This window comes from Paramormyrops kingsleyae, chromosome 1 (genome assembly GCF_048594095.1).
Source record: "Paramormyrops kingsleyae isolate MSU_618 chromosome 1, PKINGS_0.4, whole genome shotgun sequence".
In the NCBI taxonomy this organism is placed as follows: Eukaryota; Metazoa; Chordata; class Actinopteri; order Osteoglossiformes; family Mormyridae; genus Paramormyrops; species Paramormyrops kingsleyae.
In genome coordinates, this window is record NC_132797.1 from 61,611,184 (window position 1) to 61,634,041 (window position 22,858).

Consider the following 22,858-nt stretch of genomic DNA (forward strand, 5'->3'; position numbering starts at 1 on the left):
GTGAAAACAGCAACTTCTCTGCTCCAAAAAATCCAGCGTAAACATAAACAGTTGCTGGAGCCTGCCCAAGCACAATGTCTCATTTCAGACATTGCGTTGGTGTCCTCCGGAGAGCGTTAACGGGAACAGGTGCTCAGTGGTACTAGACAGTGAATCCAGCTAGTCGCTTCGTCTTAAGGGCTTTGCCAAAGTCAACAGCTCTGCCCATCCCCCTCCCCCTTCTCTTTGGGGTCATACTGCTAGATTTTGGGAATTGAGGACATATTGAGCTGCCCCTGGGTGAAAAGGCAGTCTTGTACAGTTCCGTGGGCCCTGCATGAGTAGCAGAGACCTGCCACTCTGATGTCAAGCTGATGACAATGGGTATTGAAGGTGATTCACAAAATTGTAATTTATTAATGTACATTTAATAAATCTGGACATTAATACAGTGCATAGAAAAAAAATATTCATGAATAGAATTAAAACAAAGTTCTTTAATGAGAAACCATCACATAAGGCTGTCAGTTTCCAGTTGGGTGAAAGTAGTAGCGGGACGGGTGATAAACAGGCCAATTTTCCCTTCCCAGCATGCTCAGCAACTCGTGGGGGGGTCCTGCTCCGTCACTGGGACCTTGGCCAGTGGATGGAAGAATGGGCGTCCATGCAGGCAGGTGTGGCGTGCGGTGCCCAGTTGCCGGTCCAGCCGAGACAGGGTGTCCCTCACATCCTCCTGAGACAAGCAGAGGGGAAGCTGCCGCACAAGGCGCACTGCCTCTCCCTGCATATGCGTGTCAGCAGGCATGCCGGACCACGTGCGGGGTGGAAGGGGGCAGAAGAATCATTAACCCTCAGAGCTATACTACAAGCATCAGCTACAATTTTATTTATTCAGCAGATGCTTTCATCCAAAAGCCAGTCCCTGGAGCAATTGGGGTGTAGGGCCTTGTTCAACGGCCCAATGATGAAATCACTACTGAGATTTTGCTGGGATCTGAACCAGTGACCTTCTGATCACAGGCAGTGTCTTAAACTAGTAAGCCACACACTGCTTCCCAAACTTTGTCCTCTGCCCATGGTCCCTCAAACCAGACCTGTTTTCTGACACAGCCGACCGAAGCAAATTTACTGCTGTAGCTCCCCAAAGTTAATTTACAGAGCAATATTGAACCCAGAAACAATTACATTATGAAAAATGAGATTGGGAGCCTCTCCTTTAACTCCAGCAGAAACAGCAGAGCTGGTGAGGTGAGGGCGCTGCGTACCTCCAGGTAGTTGCAGACCTTGAGAGGCCTGCACTCCTTCACGCTCGCCGCCTGCCTCTCGACCACAGCCCTCAAAATTTCCTTGAGATCGCCTACGCCGAAGCAGGGGATGCAGTCAGCCATTGCAGCCACTTCCAGATGTGGCTCTGGGGACAGAGGGCCTGGCCAAGCGAAGCGGAAAACAAGCATTAATATACTCTGGGCAGTAAAGTTTCTCCAGGAAAGAATAATAAATAAATATTTTGATTTACAATTTGGGGCAACACCAAGGCAAACACACGGCATGCCAAATAGAGTGCTAAATGGCTATTACAATGTCCTCCTGGGCTGGAGATGGGTTTAGCATGAAGGCTCCAGCTCAGCCTGTCCAGGGAGGACAGGCACCGTGTTTTCAGGATCTGTTATGCAGGCAGGGGTGTTCCCAAGGCCCTGTGCTCCTCTCCAACACTAACAAACATTGTGGGACATTAAATAATTACAAAAGAAATTGACGGTCCCCAATGCAGAAGAAATGTTAATGATAATGCTCCAGGCATGCTTCTCTCAAATGCCTCTGCTGCATTATGTATACAGGACAGCAGGTGGCAGAAGGGTTAAGGAGAGCTGGGCTTCTTGTTCCCTGTGGTTCAGCTGAATGGCCTCAATTAACTGTCCTGCAGCATAAACAACAAAAACATGTTTTGGGTGGAGAAATCCGCCAGCTGATGGAACCAAGCGAGTTTCTCAGACTAATCTCTAAAGGGCAACAGAGTGAAGCCAAATCCCTCTCAGAGTTCAAACACTGGCCAGCTCCTGAGCCCGAGTTAACCGGGGTCACACTCAAACCTGCAGCCAGGGCCCGGGCTCCAGGGGGGATAAGGAGCACGCAGGATTGGGAGACAAGGTAATCCTAAAGCAAATGTGTGCAGCAAACAGCACCATGAACACAGCCAGAAGTTACCAGAGACCAAAACAGCCAGAGTGGGAACCTGACATCTTCTTGAAGGTCAAACAGGCACGACTCTGATGATCAACCCTATTGGTCCCATTTCTTTAAAATGTGATCCAGAACACTTAAGCGATCACGTAACAAAGGAATGAAATGGTAAATCACACCACACGCCTTTATATTTCAGGATCTGACATGATCATCAAACAGCACAGAACGACACCAGGTTGAAACAGTTTTTCTCTAGTCCGTTTCAGCCTGATCCGAAATGCCTGTATCCCATGAAAACGTGAACTTGATCTGCAGACCTCAGTGCCGTAATCCTCTTATTTACTCACCCGCTTCTGACATTTGCTAATCATTTATAAACTATGACATTTAAAATGTCCAGCATTTTGAAATGCTCAAAATGTTGTTCTTCTAAATGAAAACAGGTAAACCCAGAGACCTTTAAACAGCAGGATGTAAGCAGCTTGATGTGAAGGAGGAATGACCCCCCTCCCCCATTACACTTTATTTTAAAGGTGGGTGGAGGCTGTTAATTCATCCCAGAGATAAAGTGGTGAAGTCCCAGCAAAAAAGCCTTAGATGATAAAATTAAAACACATTCAGCAGATTTACAAAATGCTCTTTATCCATTCTGGAAACATTTATTTAAATGGCAATTCTCATACAATTTTAGCTATATCATTTCCTAACTTAACAGAACCTAGCAGCAATAGAATAATTAAAAAATTATTTAATTTCTGAAATGTGATTTCAGGTGAACCGCACTGAGACAGGTTTGAGCAGTACATGGTGGGGGGGGGGGGGGTTGAGGTTGTACAGTGCGTACCAGGGATCTGCCGGATCTGGAAGCCGTTGGCCACGAGCCTGGGGTCGGTAAAGTAGGCGGCCCCGCTCAGCTCGGGAGGGTCCTTCTGCATGCTGCACAGAGCCCTCATGTTTGCTGGGTCACCCAGGACACTGGGGGCAGCAGAAAGTGTGTGAGGGAAGCTGGTGGTATCATGGGTGGCTGGGGATCCCGGCCCTTACCTGTTGGTTAAGGTGACCGGGGCATCCAGCAGGCGGGTGGGGATGATGTTGGTCTCCAGCAGTTGGGTGAAGAGAAGCACCTCCTCTATGCGGGACGGGTCCAGCAGCAAGAGGTGGGAGCCGCGCAGGATGACCCAGGCGCTGTGTGAGGGCAGGCGGCCCACGAGCTGCACCCCCCCTGTATCTGAGTCGATCCGGCGGCCCATTGTGGTTCTGATCAACCTCTGCCTCAGTGCCGCCAGGCTGAACGCCACTGGGATAGACTGCTTCTCTGGAGGGAGCTTCTTCTTACTGGGAGGCTGGAGGAACAGCTGGTCCAGGACCTGCAGGTTTGACAGAGGGGCCTTGCGTTTCTGGCCTGGACCAGCAGGAGGAGATGGCCTGGGATGCTTTTCTGAGCTCACTCTCTCTGCAGCCCGCTTTGACTGGAGGTGATAGCGCAGTAGGTCCTTCTCAGCCTTCTCCTCATACCTGGAATGGACCGGAAAGTGGTAGTTAAACCAGCAGCAGCTTAGTTTCAAGGCATCTTTGCCTGTAGCTCAACAAGAAGGGCACGGGGCTAACATTGCACAGGTCATGGGTTCAATTCCCATGAAGTATATGTAAAAAGTACTTCCCTCTACTGTAAGTCGCTTTGGATAAAAATGTCCCATAACACAATTATTCATCGACAATAAATAAGAGCTGCCTCCTCAGGAGCGCTCACTGAAACACGGTGATTATTCTGAATTGCTAATCTTGACTTAAAAGACACAAACCAGGCTAAGCGATGAAAACCTTCACAGGTTTGTGCTTAAGATCTCTTCAGGCCACTCTGTCAATCCCGGCACAATGTTTCTAAGTGGAATTAACCAGCCGAGAGTAACACAGGGAATGTTTTAAACATCAGCACTTCTACTAACAGACATTCAGTGTTAACGGTTTTCCTGGCTTGCGAGGGGAGAGGTCAGTGGCCGAAGGTACTGAAATACCTCACATTTCACAGACAGGATCATATACAATATACTCTGGATAACCTGAGTGGCTCTGTGGGATTAGGGGGGGGGGGTTAAGCACAGGCCAGGGAATGTGGTAAGGGGGGGGGTAGGGGGGGAAGAGGAAGGCAGAGCGAGGAAGAGCAGAGGGAAGAGGCCACATTTTCCCAGAATTCCACTGCTCTGCCCAGTGGGACATAGCCAAGGACTGCGCGATAACGTGTAAATCTATAAGAGTGACTCACTTCACATGAATGTTTTTGGAAAATGGAGATCAGGCCGCTGCAAATCTAATGGGGAACCTGTCCACCTTCCAGCAAAGAAAACATGGAGCAAGAAGTTTACAGAAAAAAATAATAAATAACACAATGGCGTCTGGAAAGGCGGTCATGAAAAGAAGCGTAAATCAGTGGGTGACAGAGAAGGCAAACAAACTGGTGCTTTGCCCTGAATGTCTGAAACGTCTATCACACAGGGAACCTTCATCAAGTAAAGGGGGGGGCAGCAGTGTATCATGCAGAACCGCTGGGTTTATATGGTAAAGTGTGACCATTTAATAATGTGGGAATCCCTCATAGAAACCTCCCCTGCAGCAGAGCCGACTTTCCACGCTGTACTTCACACATGTGGCCTTTGGATGGTTTGCTATTAACATCACTATTATCTAGTTAATTAACTGAATTCCTGAATTCATAGCAAACCAAACCAAACTCACTTCTTCCTTTCTTGCACCCCCAGGTTTTTCCATCTCTCCTCCAGGGCGGTGCTCACATCCTGCTCACTGGCATCGGGCTTCTCCCGCTGGACAGTGGTCCGGTTCTCCTGCTCGAACATGGCGCTGGCTGACAGGGGCTGGCGCACAGTGCGGTTACTGATCAGGTCATAGGCTGTCAGTTTAGCCGCCTTCTTGGGCTCCGGCACAGACACATGGACCCTCATGGGCGAGATGGCCTGCCCCGTGTCCGGGTCCAGCAGCCCACGGCCCATACTCCAGCTCACCGGGGAGACCTCGGGAACACAGCTACTGCTGTCCCGACCTGGTTTGGGTCCATCCACAATGTCTGGCTCTGACACCCCGGTGACATTCGTGATGCCATCCTCGCCAGTCAGAGAGAGGTTCAGCTCAAAGCTGCATGAGCTGTTGATGACCCAGTCCTCTGACGAGGACGAGGAGCTTGTGTTTGCTGACCTGCTGGTGGTGTTTTCGCTCACAGGTTTCTCGCACTCAGAATGCCGGTCCGATGGTGTGACCTGGGCCGTGTCATCAACCGCAGGGGGCCCCGGACAGTCAGGGGCGGTTTGGCACACGGGGTCTTCCTCCACTCTGCACTTAGGGTCTTTTGGGACAATAGGGGGTGGCCCACTGGACTCCGGGCAATAGAGTGATGTCAGCATGGTTTCCAGGGCCAATAAAACAGCTTCCTGAAAACAGCAGGCAGGGAGTCTCTTCATATTGGAGGACATCAGTATACCAGGCTCACTGGCAAGGAACCGAACCTCCATATACATAAGGGTGAGGCTTACAGTGAGGGTGTGGTACCTTGCACTGAAGCATCACTTGGGTCTTGTCAGGGGTGAGGTTGACGTCGACGGCAGAGGCAGTGACAGTGACACTCAGCATGAGCGCTGGGTAGCGGCTGGGGGCTCCTTCCCCGCCAACATGGGCCCCATACTGTCGCTTCAGCAGCTACCGGATTGAGCAGGATGGAGAGAGCCATGGCCAGTGCCTGATATCAGACATGTGAAGGTCCCATGCCCACACTTCCAGCCCTTTGCCCCTCCCAAACCCCATGCCCACACTCAAGCCCCATACCTCAGACCCTGCACCCCTGCCAACCCCCCCCCCCCCCCAGGTCCCATCCTACCTTGAGAATGTCTCTGTGGTGGACAGGTCTATTGTTAATGAACACAAACGTGCGGTCAGGTGTAGTGGAGCTCATCAAGCTGGGGTTAGAGCCAGGTTTGGGGAAGAATCCTTCCAGAATGATCTGTGGAGAGTGGCCATGAGATGACATGGCACCAGCATTACCAGTCTGGGACTCCATGCTGATGCCGCCCCCCCCCCCACTGTGACCTCTCATCTAATTGCTGCCCCTGTGTGGAATGTCGTGGGCCCGTCAGGTAGTGATAATCTGCTCTCCAAATCTGACTGCTGGAAGGCAGGTTCTGGGCTGACCCAGACAGCAGCACGTCTCTTCTGGAAGCATCTGTTTTGCCAGTTAGACGGCTTGCGAAATCCACGGGTCAGCTAACGCAGGTGAACCCAACACCCCCAGCTCTGATGCAAAGAACACCTTTCCCGGGCGACCTTTACACGAGCGGGTCGCGTCCCGTTGCCTGTCGGAAATCAGCCTCCTGCGCCGTACCTGCGCACCGCCCGGAAGGAACACAGTTTGGCTCCGCAGAAGCGGCGTCGAGCGGAAAACCGCGCTGGCTGATGACTGATTACTCAAGCAGACCGCTCAGGGGAGGAGAAAATAAAATAAATAATAATACCAAACCATAAATTAGCATCTCGGGGTGGGAATTCCTAGAATTGTTGAAATATAATAAATTGGGGACAGAAACACATCCTTGTCTGGTAAAGACTTTCTGGAGCATCGGCCATAAGGAGAACCTGTGATACGTAAGCAGGAGCAGAGTGTTAATTTCAGCGGGGTAGGGCACATTTGATATAACGTCTAAACAAACAGAATATTCCCATGTGAACCATGCTCAGAGCTTAACAGAGCACAACTGTAGGCATGTACGACCGCATAACGATTCAGAAATCCCACAACGCTCAGTTTCAATCATAGATTCTGTGGATCTGAAGGCCAGTCTTGCCTGTATGCGAGCGGCCATGATATTCACCAACCGAGGGCAGATATCGACTAGCGGGTCACATGGAATACAGTTAATTAAATGACAACCCCGTGTGGCATTAAGGACATCTGACCCCATCAGCATGTCTGGCCAGGAGTAAGGAATGCATTAAAAACTAAAGATAATATTCAAACTAAGATATATTTAATACCCTGCAAAACCATACAGATTTCACAGAAATTTGGAATACACCTGTAAGAAGCCTGAGTGAAACTCCCTGTGGGTGATGTAGTCAAAAGTACATTAGACAGCAGCATAGCTTCTCTGTGACCTCCAACTGACCTCTGGCTGCTCCTGCCGATGCTGGAGAGGCACCATGGAGGCCACAGTGCTGGTTCCCAGTGCCGCCATCAGGGCTGTTCGGTGATCCAATGCCTTGGCCTTCAGCCAGACCACCGCCTGCACTGACACACAGGGAAAAGGTCAAGCCGACGGCTACCATGCACCTGCAGACAGGGTCAGAAGGGGAATCCAGCAAGACAACCATTCCAAGGGGATCCCGCCTTACATGTGGACAGGGACTCAGCATGGCCCTGCCTTCCGAGCAGGCACACATCACTTTCCACACAAACTGGTATGACATAAGCCTAACTGCAAATAATATTGGTGTGGCCTTTTCTGACCAATAATCTGCAGGTGTCCCTGAATAAGGTGCATGATTATTATCTTCATGGTTCAAGTTTTTTGTTTTTACACACCTGCAGCAGCACTGACTGAAAAACAGGGCATTGACAGGGGTCCCAAAACCAAGGAACCAAATGAATATCCTACTTCCTGTCCAGTACACCTCCAAGTCTCTCTTCAAAGTCTGCTGCAAGCACCTCACTTCCTGATATGCTCTGATCATTATTAACTACCAATTAACCAAGTAAAAATAAATAAATAGAAATACACACTTCTTATAACTGAAAATTTTAAGTTTGACCTTGGCTGGAAGAGTATCCATCATATACCAACCAATAAATGATCAGATGCATGAGGACCCCTTGTGGCAGAAAGAGATACTGCAGGGGGAAAAGAAGCTTTTGTGGCAGTAAATTAGGTCAGCCCTGGTAAAAATACAGAAATGGATGTCACATGGACCCTCTGGGCCAATCAGCTGCTGTTATTTCAGGCAGCCTGTATTCTGGAAGTTAAATACAATGTCTTCCTCCCTCCGGTGACCACAGAAGCTCACAGCTGAGTGAGGAGGTAAAGATTGAGTGGGAACGGCAGGAGGCAGGACCTTGTTGTGGGTCAGCAGGACTCTAAGGGCTGGCCTGATGATGCCATAGGCCATTAGCAGCTCCTGCACCTTTCTCAGCTCCTCCTTGCACTTCTTACTACTAGAGTAGAACTGCCTCCTCACCGGGAGGTTCTTAAAGAGCTTGAAGACGCTCACCGTGGCACCTGGGTGGAGGGGGGGCAGAATTTTAACACGAAGAGCCATGGTAGCTCAATGGCTGAAAGGAAAAGAAGCAAATCTGAATACATGTTTAAATGAAAAGCAAAGCCAAACCCTGGCCAAGATGAGATGGCTTCCTGGACGTGACGTTTCCATTGTGGTCCAGTGTGTACTGGGTACTGACATTGTCATCAGCTGTTTTTGTGGTCAGGATGACCTGGAGAAGAGCCACAGTGAATATAATTGACATGGCTACATTCTCACCAGCAGGCTATTTGCCTTCTTTGTGCGTTGAGGGGGCGCTCTATGATAACCCTCACACTGCACATGCAGGAGGGGCTGTCTCTCACCTCAGACACAGCGCAAATTGATCCCAGAGCCTCTCCCCGGAACCCATAGGTCTCCAGGCGCTCAAGGTCACTGTGACAAGAAATCTTGGAGGTGTAATGCTTGACGGCCATCACTGGAGCATCGGCAGCTTTGATTCCACATCCATTGTCTACCACCTCTATGCGATCTAGCCCAAAGTTCTCCTGCAGCAGGGAAACAAAGCATGCTTTTCACACAAGCGTGACGTGAAACCTACTATGGCAAAGGCCATATTTAAAATCATATCAGAGCGATCAATATTATATTCAAACAAGTTCACTATTTTCTTGAACAACCAGGAGATCATTGGAAGATAAATGGCAAGAGTTCATGAGAAAATGCCAAGCAGACTGCCAGACAGGGCATTGATGAGAATGACCCTTTAATAACTAAGACCATGCATGTTTCCAAAAAATACTCCCAGATACCAAGACAAACAGGCCAGCATGGGGTGAGTGTGAGAGGCTCTTTGGGATGTAAAAGCATTTGGATGTTTCTTCACCAAAACACAGAGACACAAATAAAGCAATAAGCCTTGGAAACAGCTGGATTAGGGTTGCTGACGAGTCTTCCATCACACCTCTGCGACAGACCTAAATGTCATCTGAGCAACAGCTTGAGCAGATGGGATTCCAGCTGCTGGACCTCTGGGACCAAGAGGAAATGCAACAAGTGCTCCAGTCAACGATTTCCTGAAGATTTCTTTTTAAATGAATCATGCAAAGGTGTCTTTATAAACAGCTGTTTTTAATAAAAGCTTAACCCAAAGGTGTCATATGCTCATGTACCCTGTCAACAAACATTATTCATAAAAATGCTGATATTGTTTCAACGATCAAGTGAGGCGTAGGACCAGATAATCTACAGAAGCCGCATGCAAATGTCATTTCTCAGTATTTTTGAAGGTAAAACAGTAAATAGGATTCAAGTTGTCGCCCTAGTTTAAATTTCCATTCCTTAATCAGCAGCCTGACCTCCGATACTCAACATATAATTGTTAAAAAATTGTGGACGTCAAAAAAGATGCACGGAGACATGATAATGTTCTGTGAACCCATTACCAGTTTCACGTCGACGCTCGAGGCACCTGCGTCCAGTGAGTTCTCCACCAACTCCTTGACCACACTGACCACAGAGGTGATGACTTGAGAGCTCGACAGCAATCGCACAGTTTCTGCAGGCAGCTGCTTCATTTCGTCTATCAGGCGGTTCTGCGGAAACCAGGGGCACCTGCTGAAACCACATGCAACTGTACACACTGCGATCCCAGGCTGACGTGCATCCTGGTCTACACATTCCCGTAATCAAAGAACAACTTTGCACGAGGAAAGAAATGGCGATCTAGCTGTAACATGCACGGAAAGCAATCATTAAAAATAAAGGCTTATCCCTGTGATTATGCATGCTCGACATTTTATTGCAATGCATTACTGCATTTTGGCAAAGCAGCTAGGTCAGACATTTGGAAATCCTCAGAATTCGTGCAAATAGCCAGAAGAACAAACTGAAGATCGCACTCACTCATCGGCAGCATCGATACACATATCTCCCTCTTTTAAGAGGCCCTGGTGGCTCGCGGGTTCGTTTGTTTTCTGAACATGGCTCGTGCGCGGCATCGGCAGGCACGGGAAGTCCAGTTGCAAATTGCACCCTGACGGCGTACACCGATTGGCCGGGCCGCACACCACTCACCTTAGAATGGTCCGCCTTTTCCGGCCAACGTGATCCTAGGCAAGGAAGAAAACTAAGAGGGTAAGCGACGTTGGGACGGGGTGGGGAGAGAAAAGGCAGTAGCTTGGCCTTTCTTTGTTACAGTATCGGCGAAAAAGGGACGGTGTTTATCAACAAGAGTAATTACCGAGGAGCTCCTGTGAGTATGTGTGTTAATTTGCCCCACAGTTGCCGGATCTCCTGCAAGTGTAGCGCTGTTTTTTTTAGATGGAGGGTCGCGTATTTGTCTATGATGAAGCCCCAGTGAATTCAACTGGTGTTGATTAAAAACCAGCCAAATTGCATAAAAAAGACTACGTGTCAAACATCAAGCTGGAGTCGGGGCTCCGGAGCTCCGGGTGGCCGTAAGGAGCTGCGTTTATCATGCGGCGCGATTAAAGCTTATAATGATGGCCCGGAGAGCAGTGTTACAAGACCGCACCTGGTTTAATGAAGTCGAATTGGCCGCAAGCACCCCCAGATAGAGGCTGTCTTTTAAGCATCGCCAAGTTTTTAGAATGTACCTTGTATGGCGCACCCCCTCATAGAAACTCCTCCACCAGCGGTTCGTTACTCAGAGATGCTCCACCGAGCCCGGGTTTTCTTGTGCTTTTTTATCTATCCCCCGCCTCTGGCTTTTTCATTATGATTAATTATTGGTCAACATGCAGTTTGTCACCGCCTGTTATACCCTACACAGGTAGATGTTTTTCTAGAGATTGTCTGAGTTGTCTGTTATTGTAATATTGCATATATTCCTGCAACTATAATTATACGTCATTGATTTGCCTGTGTATTTTTGTAGACGTGCCGTTATTGATCACAGACTGGTAACAACGCTTGGGCACTATTATTTAAAGTAAGTTACTGTTACTCCAACACTGGAACAGACCTGTGATAAAGAAATGGGTGTCTTGCAAAAGATTAATCTTTTTTGACCAAGCATTGTCCTGAAGTTAATGCTGTGCCCCCTCACCCCATTCCCAGTAACACGCACCATGAATGTAGGTGTGGCCCACAGCGAGGTGAACCCCAATACACGTGTGATGAACAGCCGGGGCATCTGGCTGACGTATGCGCTGGGTGTGGGGCTCCTTCACGTCGTGCTCCTCAGCATCCCGTTCTTCAGCGTTCCTGTCGTCTGGACCCTGACTAATGTTATCCACAACTTGGTTGGTGACCCTCAGGGATAAGTGGAATGACTGGCATGGCTTTGGCAGCTTTTGACTTTTTCTGTTGATACCTTTAGTGACTTAGTCAATCCTGCCTTAAAAATGGATAAGATGGAAAGATTTGAACAGATCTTCTGGCTGTTCAGGAATTCTTGACTCTAGAGTTTTATGCCTTTATTTTGGGGCTGCATTTACATTATAAATTTTCATGTCTCCTCCTTGGCTCGGCTCTGTATATATTTCCCGTACATTTGTCATCACCAGTAAAGCTTTCCTCTGGCTCTTGTGTGTCCGTAGGGGATGTATGTGTTCCTGCATGCTGTCAAGGGTACACCCTTTGAGACTCCTGATCAGGGGAAAGCCAGGCTTCTCACACACTGGGAGCAGCTGGACTATGGTGTACAGTTCACCTCTTCCAGGAAGTTCTTCACAATCTCACCAATCATTCTGTAAGTGTTTCATGTAATATAACAACCTGCTATTGATCACATAGAAACCTGTGACATTTTCAAAATGGAAGTTATTTCTTTAAAGTCATGAGCTTCGGAACCTTCTTTTCTGTAACGAGATTGATTTATAAATCAAACTTCCCACGGGTGTAGCTGCTCTAATAGCATATATCAATTTATTTTTGTTGTGCTTCATAATGAATGCTGATGTGTCTGCCTGAATTGCACTGCATGTCTTGCTGTGTCTTTCAGGTATTTTCTTACGAGCTTCTACACGAAGTATGATCCTGCTCATTTTGTGATTAACACAGCTTCCCTCCTGAGTGTGCTCATCCCCAAGCTGCCACAGCTCCATGGTGTCCGAATCCTAGGGATCAACAAGTATTAAAGAAGCTGCCCAATAGGGGGCGCAGTGAAGCCATATTTGGGCCATGCAAGCTGATATCCCGCTGTGCTTTGTATGTCACAGAATGGGTAACTGACGTGTTGATGGGTTAGGTGCTTCCTCTGAAGCTGCACAGGATGGATGCTGGCAGAGATGAACAGTGTGTGCGTTACTAACTAACGTATTTAATGTTGTCACAGACCTGGGCAGGCCCAGATCTTAAACTGGTCGTTTTTCCCTTGACATATGTGATAATGATTTGTTATTATCTCTTATTTTCCACATTTAGTGTTGCACAGTCCTTTATGGTCCTTTTATTTTCATCTTTTATAAACGTTTTCAGGAGAGAAATAAAATTCCAGATGCGTTTTTCACACATTATTTGTTCATCAGAGCAGGGTGCCATGATTCTTAGACTCCGGTTGCTCTGAAGCAACGGGGGAATGATGTAGGAAACACTGAGACTAATGTTGCATGGTTTCCTCAGATCTGAAAAAGAACCCTTTGGGTTTGGACTTTTTTATATGTAGTACTCTACAGAGGCAAAGAAATAATGGTTTAGGTTAGCTTGGCTACACTTCTGTGTTTTTTTTTTTTTTTTTTTAAAAGGAATTACTTTATGCCGTGTTTGTGTTTATGCTTATTTGGCTGTTGTTTTTATAGATTATACTTTTACTGAGGCCACATTGCCTCTGCTTGTTTGTAGTGTCGGTACTCTGTCAGTGCCTAAGATAATAAACAAAAATGTGCCCTTTAAGCCTTCTCCTGTCATCCATCCATCCTCTTATTCAGTATAGGCCTACGGGTTCTCTCCAGCACAGGGCATAGGTTATGGGGGGGATCCGAGTCTATTTACATGCACAGTCACACTCTACACCGAATTTAGAGATTACAGTTCACCTAAATGCATGTCTTTTAGACTGTGGGAGGTAATGTGAGTACCATGGGAGAACATAGAAAAACACAGGGCAGGGGTCAGATTGGTGGGTGTGTGGTGACACTACTGTCCACTGAGCCACCAAGCCAGCCTGCATTATTGCAAGGAATGACAAAAATACTCAATCTGTCCACTTTCACTAACTTGTAAGACATTTTTACACATACTGCTTTTATTCATATATTTTACAGGTGTAGCTTTAGACAGCAAAGCAACTTTTAATGGGTACAAAAGCTAGACAATGTCAATAGACTATTTTTCTGAGTATGTTATTGTAACGTGAAGTTACTGTGGCTGTGCATTTAGGTATGTTACGTGAATGGTGCAGCATTTTAATTTTAGAGGTTCCGTGTATCTGCACAACCAATTTCTTGTAAACGGAACCCATTCCTGGTGCAGCAGTTTCCTGCCGGAAGTGTTCATGTGTAGCGTTTTAATCTGTTCCGTCGTAACTTCGTACAAGTTCGTAGCGGTGTTTGTGTCACGTGTCACAGTCGCACTCTCGTGTTTGTTTGACTGCTCTGCCTCGCACTCTGTGTTGCACGATGAGCGCCGTTCCCCATGAACTTGTCAGGCTTTGAAGACGCACCAAGCCATGTTTATGTCAGATGCTCTCCGGAGGTCCTTGCGATGTGCGCTGAGCTGTCCGGCCAGATCCTTTTCCGGACCGGTGGGCCGGCGGCTAGTTTTGGGTGTAGAGACGAGCTGCGATGATACGGGAGCCGCCGTGGTGGACGAGGAGGGCACCGTCCTTGGGGAGTCTCTGCACTCCCAGAAAGACGTGCATATAAAGTAGGTAGCCGGCTTCCCATCAGCGGCTTGTTTTTCATTAAATACGTATTAAGTTTTATTGCCACGTGTGTTTGTAGGACAATAGTGAAATTCTTATGCTACAGCTACATGGGAGGGGACAGGTGGATGGGGGGGACGACAATAGTACATAAGACAGCCACATAAGACAGTGTCATGATTGTTGTCTTTACCATACTTCCTGTAGAACTGGTGGCATTATTCCGGTAGTTGCCCAGAAACTTCACCAGGAGAACATAGCCAGAGTGGTGCAGAATGCCTTGGACTGGAGTGGCGTTGCGCCCGGTGATCTGTCCGCAGTGGCGACCACTGTGAAGCCCGGGCTGGCTCTGAGCCTCAGGGTGGGTCTGGAGTACAGCCTGAGCTTTGTGCACAAGCACAAGAAGTCTTTCATTCCTGTTCACCACATGGAGGCACATGCCCTGACTGTTAGGATGATCCAGCCTATGCCGTTCCCATTCCTGGTGCTACTGGTCTCAGGGGGGCATGGCCTCTTAGCCATGGCGAGGGGCGTTGACGACTTCCTGCTGCTAGGCCGAGCGCTGGATGAGGCCCCGGGGGATACTCTGGATAAGGTCTGGCTGGCGGTGATTTCATGTTTGATGGCCCTTTTGGCGAATCACTTCACACTCACTGACTCGACTGGATTTCCACTCAGGTGGCAAGGAGGTTATCCCTGCAGAGCCGGCCGGAGTGGGCGGTGTGCAGCGGGGGGCAGGCCCTGGAGTGTGTGGCCAGGGCAGGTGACAGGTCCAGGTTCTGTTTCACATTGCCAATGGCCCAGCGCTATGACTGCCACCTCTCCTTCGCTGGCCTCCGGAACCAGGTGACCCGAGCGATCGAGATGAAAGAGGAGGAGGAAGGTATGCTGTCTACGCAGTCGCCTAGCTCCTGACCCAGCCAGCGCCGTCTCACCCGTGTCCATCGGCAGGGGTGCGGCCGGGGGAGGTGCTGTCCTGCGCCGGCGACATTGCAGCGGCCACTCAGCATGCTGTAGCCGCCCACCTGGCCAACCGCACGCATCGCGCCATCCTGTTCAGCAAGGCCAACGGCCTTCTGCCTCAGAGTGATGCCGCCCTGGTGAGTGACTTCTGAATATTCAGGCTTTTATGTGTACACTTTGTGTTCCTAACCCTGGGATAGTTACCACAGGACCTTGGTTAGGCACCGGCATAAGGAGATGAGACTTTTCATGGTCTTGGTTGGCTGTCCAGTTCTTTAGCTGCAAAGCCCCTGCTGATGCATGGGACCCATTTTCTTGGCTATGTCAGTGTGGTGCATTGTCATAGTGATGCCCTGTTGATCTTAGGTGGTGTCAGGGGGTGTGGCCAGCAACCAGTACATCAGGCACACCTTGAAAATGGTCACCGATGCCACTGGCCTACAGCTGATCTGCCCTCCACCCGAGCTGTGCACTGACAATGGGGTCATGATTGCGTGGTGAGTGGATCCCACGTCTTGTCCCCAAGCTGACACACCTCCGTCTCCCTTGCATATCATCAGTTGCATTTTCATGTCTTTTATTCTCCAGGAATGGCATTGAAAGACTCAGGGAGGAGAAGGGGGTCCTGACACATGGACAACATGTTATGTATGAGCCAAAGTAAGTCAGAGAAGCCCCGCCAGGCACCTTTAACCTGACAGCACTAGTGATCATAAAGATTTAGGTTTATGAGGCAGTACTTAAATGATTCAAGACTTGTTACTTACACTGGTTCACCTTACAATAACCCTGGAATTTCGTAGAGAGCGGTTGTACTGCGTTCCAGCTACAACGCAGTTTTACTCCGTCTACTGCACATCCTCAACCCCCACTAGAAGTGTTTCAGAAGCAGAGTGTTTTGTCAGCTTGCTAATTTTTAGTTTTTTTCCTTGAATTTTTGTTCTACCATAGGCAAATCATCTGTGTAGTTAAATTGAGTCTTTTTTGACTGTTTTGTTTATCACAGTTTTTACTGTTTTGTTGTGCTGTACTCTAGAGATAATGATAAATACAGTTAAGCCCAGTTATAAATGACATGGATCAGAGATTGTGGCTGTTGTTGTTAAAAGTACATTCATCAAAACAAAAATACATTCATCATAATTATTTCGTTACTACATTTTACATACATTGCCTGTTAGCAGGAGGAAAACACCAGCATTTATCCTCCTCCTTCCTGCTGAACAACCTCTGGCCTGCTGCTCTGCTTTGTAGTATAAAGTATAAAGGTGATCAGGACCATGGCCAGAATGCTGCACAACTGCTCTCAGTGGAATTCTGGGGTAAATCTGGCTCGCTCTGGAGACTGAACAAAAAGAGAGTACAGATCAATAAAGGTTGAATTACATTAAACAAATTAAGTTGGGGGGAGGGGGTAGCCTAAAATCTGTGGCTAAAGAGAACACAGAGAACATTTTGTAATACATACACACACACATATGTTGTTTACATGTTTGTGTGTATGCATGTGTGTGTGTGCATGTGTTATATATATATATATATATGTGTGTGTGTGTGTGTGTGTGTAACAAACAAACAATTAGGACAGTGTGTAAATGGTTTTATGTACAGTGTGGCAGTGTGCAAATGGCCAGCACCGCTGCAGGGTTTCTGACATAGGCTCGGTGTCGTTAATTGTCCTAAGAAGTGCCACTTGTGGCCTCCTTTGCTGGGTCTTTCCCCTAGGGCACCCTTTGGAACTGACATCACACAGCAGGTAAAGGAGGCAGCCATCAAGTTACCACAGCTGAAGCTGGACATGTGTTGATGACGAAAGTGTTCCTGTTTTTAATAAATATTTATGCTGCAGTAAATAAATTAAATGAAGGCACTTCTGTTCTTTTCCAGGAAATGTTTTAGGTAACTAACTTCACAAACTTTAATTATTAAGTTAACATTATTAACTTTAGTTAACTCTAGATATTAACTTGTGTTGATAAAATCTGATACTTTTGGGATGTGGTGCAGCCAGCCATTGTATTCCTCTAAACTGTGATAAAAGAGAAACACAAGAGTGAGGGTGAATCCCTACACCACGAAACCACACAGGGTTAAGGGTCTTGCTCAGGGGCCCAATGGGGAAATCACTCTGCCAACCCTGGATTTGAACCAGACACCATCAGGTGCAGCATCCAAAGCCACAAACTGCCTTGGTCTTTGTGAACCAACGAGCTGGTTGGAGTTCCAGGATACCCAGGTTGCCTGGCATCGAGGTAGAAACAAGTTGTCACGGTCAAGCAGTCTCATCCAATCACACCATGTGACACTGATTCTGGTTTTGCTGTCTTGTTGACTGCTTTTTGCGTGGGCTGGGGGGAATTTACAGGACAGATGATCTGTCTAAATGGGACATCCGTGTGGAGCAGCACATACCGCAGCCGCAGCGCTCTTGGGAGATGCACGGGGCCTAGCTCTGGAAGGGAAGGCGGGGCCCTGGGCGCAGGTCATATCTTTTGTGAGACAGGGGAGATATGCATTTAGGGTCCCTCTGGGCTTGGGGCTTCCAGGCTGCTGGCGTGCTGTGTAATGAGTCGAGCAGACTGGCGGCAGACAGGATGCACCCTTGTGTGCTGCAGGCAGCGGCAGCAGTGTGAGACTCCGGCCCGGGAGGGGCTTTTCCATGGTGCAGTAAATCTGCTCCCAGTTCAGCTCCAGAGTGGCTGTCGGGATCCCCTAGGGGGATAATCCTCTAGGAGGATGGTGTTGGGATGATGAGCGCCATAACAAGCTCAGAGAATGAGAATGGCCACTTTGGAGAAGTCACTCTTGACAGGCAGGCTGAAGCTTGGGGGCACTGTGTAGCTCAGCAGGATAAGATTGTTGGAAGATCACTGAATCAAGTCCCAAGGTCAGCAAAGCGGTTTCCCTGTTGAGCCCCTGAGCAAGGCCCTTTACTTCTATTTAGCCCAGGGACTGGCTGACCCGGCTCTCTTATTTATCTATGTATGTAGCTTTGAATAAAATGTCTTTGCTGAAAGTCAGAAGCTCTTCTCTTTCTTTAAATTGGCAACCACAATAATAATAATACTACCACTACTACTAGTAGTAGTAATAGTACCAGGATAGGCTTAATAAACGTTATGTGGTTTTTCATCCACTAGAGGGAGACATGCTAAATAATTTAAATTTCTATTTGTATAGAATGGAGTTGCTTTTGGGGTGACATAGTGGTGCAGTGGTTAGCATTATTGCCTCAAACCTCTGGGAGGAGGGTTCAAGTCTCTGCCAGGATGTGGAGTTTGCATGTTTTCCCTGTGTTGTTGTGGGGCTTCTTTCAGGTACTCTGATTTCCCCCACAGTCCAAAACTATGCTGAGGGTAAATTGGCATTGCTAAATTGCCCCATAGGTGTGAATAGGTACACCTTGTGTGCCCATAACCTCCTGATCTTGAATAGGATGAGTGGTTACAGAAAATGGATGAATGGATGGAGTAGCTCTATTCATTTTTGTGATACAGGAATGGGCAATACAACTGATTTTCTTTTCAACCCAATACAAAAGCTGGTATAGTTGATACTTATATTAAGTCCTGCCCAACCCTGACTGATACTGAGTCATATCTTACTCCCTAATACAGACATTTTATATTACCAAGTTAATATAACATTTTTTTAACATTAGAACTGATTCTCGAAATGAAACATTCAACATCAAGTCTATATGTCAGTATCGATCCACACATCTTTATCACACACCCTATTTTGTTCTCCATGACACACACACACACACACACATATATATATATAGATGATCATCGTATCATAATTTTATTAACAAAAATGTTTTCAAGACATTTAAAAAATTGAATGCACAAACAGTGAAACACTTGCTCAGCAAGCCAAAGGTATTTGATTATTCATCTTGTAATGGGAGCCAGTAGATCATGTCAGCATCAAAGTTTTACTAATATTGGACGAATAAGGTTATGCATGTGTTGCTCTTTAAATAAGGAATCCAAGATGAAAAAACAGGTTTGGAATGTTCTGACAGTGGTATTATATTTATATACCGCATCTGTTAATTTAGAATTTTGTGGGTATGGTTGCATCTGAACTGCAAAACTGAAGAAGCACATGGCAAGTCCCCGTAATAAGGGTTTTAAACCAATGCAAAATGAACAACAATATACCATTCAATTTTTTATTGTTGTCTAATAATTAGTGCTGTCAAACGATTAAAATTTTTAATCAGATTAATCACAGGGTTGCTGTGGATTAATTTCAATTAATCACGATTAAATATAATTAATTTTTAATCTATATTAATGACATTTAATTTTGCATGAGCAAACAGACTTAAGAAAAAGGGGAATATATATGCACTTAACATGTTTATTGAACATCTTGAACACGAGTCGGATGCATTCCATCTGCCACACAAGTGCAATACCATGGAGCCATATCAAAAAGCAAGATTTTTTGCTTAGCCGGACAACTTGTCGTATTTAAGGTACCTCAGTTTAAACGGTCTTTATCTTCGTTCAGTTACAATTAGCCCAAACTACCGTAAATCTGACAAATAGTCCGACTAATCATGAAATCCAATTCTAGCCCGGTTAATTGCCATTGTTAGCAATATCAGTTACGTGCGGTGCTTTACATATAAAACTCCGTAGCAACACATCCACAGATAAGTTGGATGGTATAGTAGTGTGTGCAACCGATTTAATGAGCCACAAATGAGTAGTGCTTAAACAGTATAAAACTATAACTTTCCCTTCTGTTGATAAAGGGCGCAGCCATCTCAGATTCTGAACTTGGGATCCTCTGTGCTGCTCCGATATTTCTCGGATCTCCGAGAAACGGGAGCGTGCATGTCGTCACTTCCGGCTTCAAAACTCCGGAATCCGACTCTGAATACGAGTATAAATTTATATATATATATTAGGGCTGTCAAAATTAACGGGTTAACGCGGATTAATCCATCATCATGATTAATCTGATTAAATTTTTTAACGCAACTAACCCATCTGCAGCGCAGAATGACTCAAAATCCCTGAAATGTCTCTGTCAACCCATTTCGGGCAGTTTTGGTGCGTTCCATTTGCCCTGGGAACTCGTAATCCGAGACTCCGAGCAGTGTTGCCAACTTTGCGACGTAGTCGCTATATTTAGTGAGTTTTTAGACCTCTCTGGCGACTCGTTTTCAAAAAAGCGACTAGCGACTTTTTCTAGTGTTATTGGAGACTTTTGGAGACTCTGACGTGGAAGCACGTATCGTTCTTCTCTCCTCACGGAGCAGTATGGGGGTGCTGCCGTGGGCTCCTCTTACGTCCCAAAGCATTCACAGGTGGGCAGTCCTCACACAGCAGCCCCGCTCAGCTGCAGTCAGAGCAGGAGATGTTCACCTTTCCGAGTCCAGACTGCAAATTGAATCGCGCATGCGCAAAGCCACCACTGGCTGATCATGCTCTGGCATATTACCAAAAACTCCGCCAAGTAAACGTTAAATGACAGTTTTCAAGAATAAGTAACTCTGCCAGAGTGTCTCTTTGGGGTCACTTTTGCCGATGTTCTGACGAGTTGAGCTACTTTGTCGAGTTAGGCTACCGTAGTGCTAATCGATAGCCTTAACCCTAACCTTAACCCCCTAAAACCCTTACCTTAACCCTAACCCCTAAAACGGTGGAACTGCACATGCGCAGAAAGGCTCGATAGCACGTCTCGATAGGTAGATCAACTCGTCAGAACACCTGTCCAAAGCTCGGATAAAGGAGGAGGGTTGGAATTGTGATATAAAAAAAAAGAATCGACTGAAGAAAGTTCATTTGTAGTTCTAAACGTATTTAGGGTGTTTTTTTAACCACCTTTTGTCTCCCCCACGACATTATTCCTCTCTCCTACAGCGTCCATTATAATTATATGCAGATTATGCAAATTAGGCGATGGCGTCATTTAGCGATTTAGTGACTTTTGGGACAACCAATAGCGACTTTCCTTGCTGAGGAGTTGGCAATAGTGAGTCCGGCCCAATCCCAAACTGGTCCCTACACACTCCGCCTCACCACTCCGCCTTCGTTTGCGCGTTCCCGAGACCCGTCGCCATGTTGAAGTGTGTCTCAAAGCAGCAAGGGCTAAGGGGGAGTGGTCGATTGTGCCCTCCTTTAGCGAGTCAGCAACCATGGTGGCTCGCGCGATTCCACTACCACTTCCATATCCCACAATTCCTAGCGCACAGGAAACAGAACAGCGCGATAATTTAATAATTGGATTCTAACAGCACTGTGAAATACATATAGAAAGTCTATGTTACATGTTATAATTCATCGCTGCAGAAAAAAAAATTAGGAAAGAAGTTATTTATAGCTGGTCAGTACAGATAGATTTTATCGTGATCCGATTACGAGAGATTTTGTGTACTTTTCAAACTAGAAACCACGCGAAGAAACATTCGTACGCAAACTCGATCAACATCACACCAGCAATAACAATTTATGTTTCATATTTGCCTGTTTTTTCCTCTACAGATCTGGATCTGGTATTTGGTACAGAAGTAATGCGTAATGTTTTATGCGTGTAAACTAATTAAGTTTACACGCATGGTAGAAATTGTACAATCGTCAATATGACATGTGTACATACTTAAAATTGCTCAGTGCAATAAGACGATGTAGCCGTCGTCTTCTCGCATTAGATAAACTTTGTGCTTTTTTAAAATAACTGATATGTCATTAAAGAAAATACAATACAGCTTCTTGATGGATCCATTTCGTCAAATCACTACGTAATGCATTTCCTCTTTCCGGTAAAGAAGACTGTAAAAACGCGCTGCGAGGGCAAGTCTGTCTCAAATCTTTCTTGTGACAGTTTCCTTCAGTTTAAGTGCATAGGGCGTGTTGTGAGGGTGACTCGGCGGGAGTGTGACTCGAAATGAAGGTGGAGTGTCGAGGGTATAGTTTGGGATTGGGCCTCCGAGTCCGATTCTAGTTTTGAAGCCGGAATTGACGACTTGCACGCTCCGGTTTCTCGGAGATCCGAGAAATATCTCGGAGCAGCACAGAGGATCCCAAATTCAGAATCTGAGATGGCTGCGCCTTTTATCAACAGAAGGGAAAGTTATAGTTTTATACTGTTTAAGCATTACTTCTCATTTGTGGCTCATTAAATCGGTTGCACACACTATACCATCCAACTTATCTGTGGACGTGTTGCTACGGAGTTTTATACTGTTTAAGCATTACTTCTCATTTGTGGCTCATTAAATCGGTTGCACACACTATACCATCCAACTTATCTGTGGACGTGTTGCTACGGAGTTTTATATGTAAAGCACCGCGCGTAATGTGTTATCAACTGATATTGCTAACAATGGCAATTAACCGGGCTAGAATTGGACTTCATGATTAGTTGGATTATTTGTCGGATTTAGGGTAGTTCGTGCTAATTGTAAGTGAACGAAGATAAAGACCATTTAAACTGAGGTACCTTAAATCCGACAAGCAAAAAATTTTGCTTTTTGATATTGGTTCATGGTATTGCACTTATAGATACTTTATTGATCCCCTTGGGGAAATTGTTTTTACGCCTCCCTCAACTTGCTTTGCAGAGCAAGTTGTCCGTGAAGGGCAGCCACCCGTAGCAGCGCCCAGGGAGCTGGGGGTTAAGGGCCTCGCT

General features: G+C 46.6%; 3 protein-coding genes across 10 annotated transcripts; 2 read left to right on the forward strand and 1 right to left on the reverse strand.

Annotated features, from left to right (window-relative positions):
• Nucleotides 1–366: 366 nt before the first annotated feature.
• On the reverse strand, nt 367–10,468 carry pms1 (PMS1 homolog 1, mismatch repair system component). Of its 4 annotated transcripts, none has more exons than XM_023809951.2 (13): nt 10,321–10,468; nt 9,861–10,010; nt 8,781–8,963; nt 8,545–8,647; nt 8,272–8,435; nt 7,329–7,445; nt 6,047–6,169; nt 5,722–5,868; nt 4,897–5,603; nt 3,208–3,678; nt 3,008–3,138; nt 1,245–1,405; nt 367–760 (listed from the first exon to the last, which is right to left on the reverse strand). In XM_023809951.2, exons 2-13 carry the CDS (start codon nt 9,990–9,992, stop codon nt 575–577), a joined length of 2,625 nt encoding a protein of 874 aa, XP_023665719.2. In that variant the 5' UTR covers nt 9,993–10,010; nt 10,321–10,468; the 3' UTR covers nt 367–574. The 4 variants fall into 4 exon arrangements, 3 of the variants coding, with proteins under 3 accessions (XP_023665719.2, XP_023665718.2, XP_023665720.2); XM_023809950.2 differs by having other exon boundaries at nt 9,861–10,029; nt 10,321–10,451; XR_002838015.2 differs by lacking the exon at nt 3,008–3,138 and having other exon boundaries at nt 622–760; nt 9,861–10,029; nt 10,321–10,453.
• On the forward strand, nt 10,467–13,272 carry LOC111842885 (ORM1-like protein 1). Of its 5 annotated transcripts, none has more exons than XM_023809955.2 (5): nt 10,489–10,551; nt 11,315–11,368; nt 11,497–11,681; nt 11,979–12,130; nt 12,442–13,272. In XM_023809955.2, exons 3-5 carry the CDS (start codon nt 11,508–11,510, stop codon nt 12,626–12,628), a joined length of 513 nt encoding a protein of 170 aa, XP_023665723.1. In that variant the 5' UTR covers nt 10,489–10,551; nt 11,315–11,368; nt 11,497–11,507; the 3' UTR covers nt 12,629–13,272. The 5 variants fall into 5 exon arrangements, with proteins under 5 accessions (XP_023665726.1, XP_023665723.1, XP_023665722.1 ...); XM_023809954.2 differs by having other exon boundaries at nt 10,512–10,669; XM_023809960.2 differs by having other exon boundaries at nt 10,513–10,669; nt 12,383–13,272.
• A 592-nt stretch (nt 13,273–13,864) lies between these two features.
• osgepl1 (O-sialoglycoprotein endopeptidase-like 1) lies at nt 13,865–18,221 on the forward strand. Its single transcript, XM_023809953.2, has 7 exons — nt 13,865–14,244; nt 14,450–14,837; nt 14,921–15,125; nt 15,194–15,342; nt 15,572–15,702; nt 15,794–15,865; nt 16,931–18,221. The coding sequence occupies exons 1-7, from the start codon at nt 14,048–14,050 to the stop codon at nt 17,010–17,012; spliced, it is 1,224 nt and encodes a 407-aa protein (XP_023665721.1). The 5' UTR covers nt 13,865–14,047; the 3' UTR covers nt 17,013–18,221.
• The last annotated feature ends 4,637 nt before the right edge of the window (nt 18,222–22,858 follow it).

Bases quoted from the DNA above. Each gene is read 5' to 3' on its own strand.
- pms1 (XM_023809950.2), bottom strand. From the start codon at position 10,415: ATGCCGCGCACGAGCCATGTTCAGAAAACAAACGAACCCGCGAGCCAC. The intron at 8,436-8,544 runs GTTTGGCTTTGC...CCCTCCACCCAG, and splicing joins GCCATCTCATCTTGGCCAGG to GTGCCACGGTGAGCGTCTTC. The intron at 3,679-4,896 runs GTGAGTTTGGTT...GGTCCATTCCAG, and splicing joins GGGGTGCAAGAAAGGAAGAA to GTATGAGGAGAAGGCTGAGA.
- LOC111842885 (XM_023809958.2), top strand. From the start codon at position 11,508: ATGAATGTAGGTGTGGCCCACAGCGAGGTGAACCCCAATACACGTGTG. The intron at 11,682-11,978 runs GTTGGTGACCCT...GTGTGTCCGTAG, and splicing joins CTAATGTTATCCACAACTTG to GGGATGTATGTGTTCCTGCA. The intron at 12,131-12,441 runs GTAAGTGTTTCA...TGATTAACACAG, and splicing joins ACAATCTCACCAATCATTCT to CTTCCCTCCTGAGTGTGCTC.
- osgepl1 (XM_023809953.2), top strand. From the start codon at position 14,048: ATGTTTATGTCAGATGCTCTCCGGAGGTCCTTGCGATGTGCGCTGAGC. The intron at 14,245-14,449 runs GTAGGTAGCCGG...TACTTCCTGTAG, and splicing joins CAGAAAGACGTGCATATAAA to AACTGGTGGCATTATTCCGG. The intron at 15,703-15,793 runs GTGAGTGGATCC...TTTATTCTCCAG, and splicing joins AATGGGGTCATGATTGCGTG to GAATGGCATTGAAAGACTCA.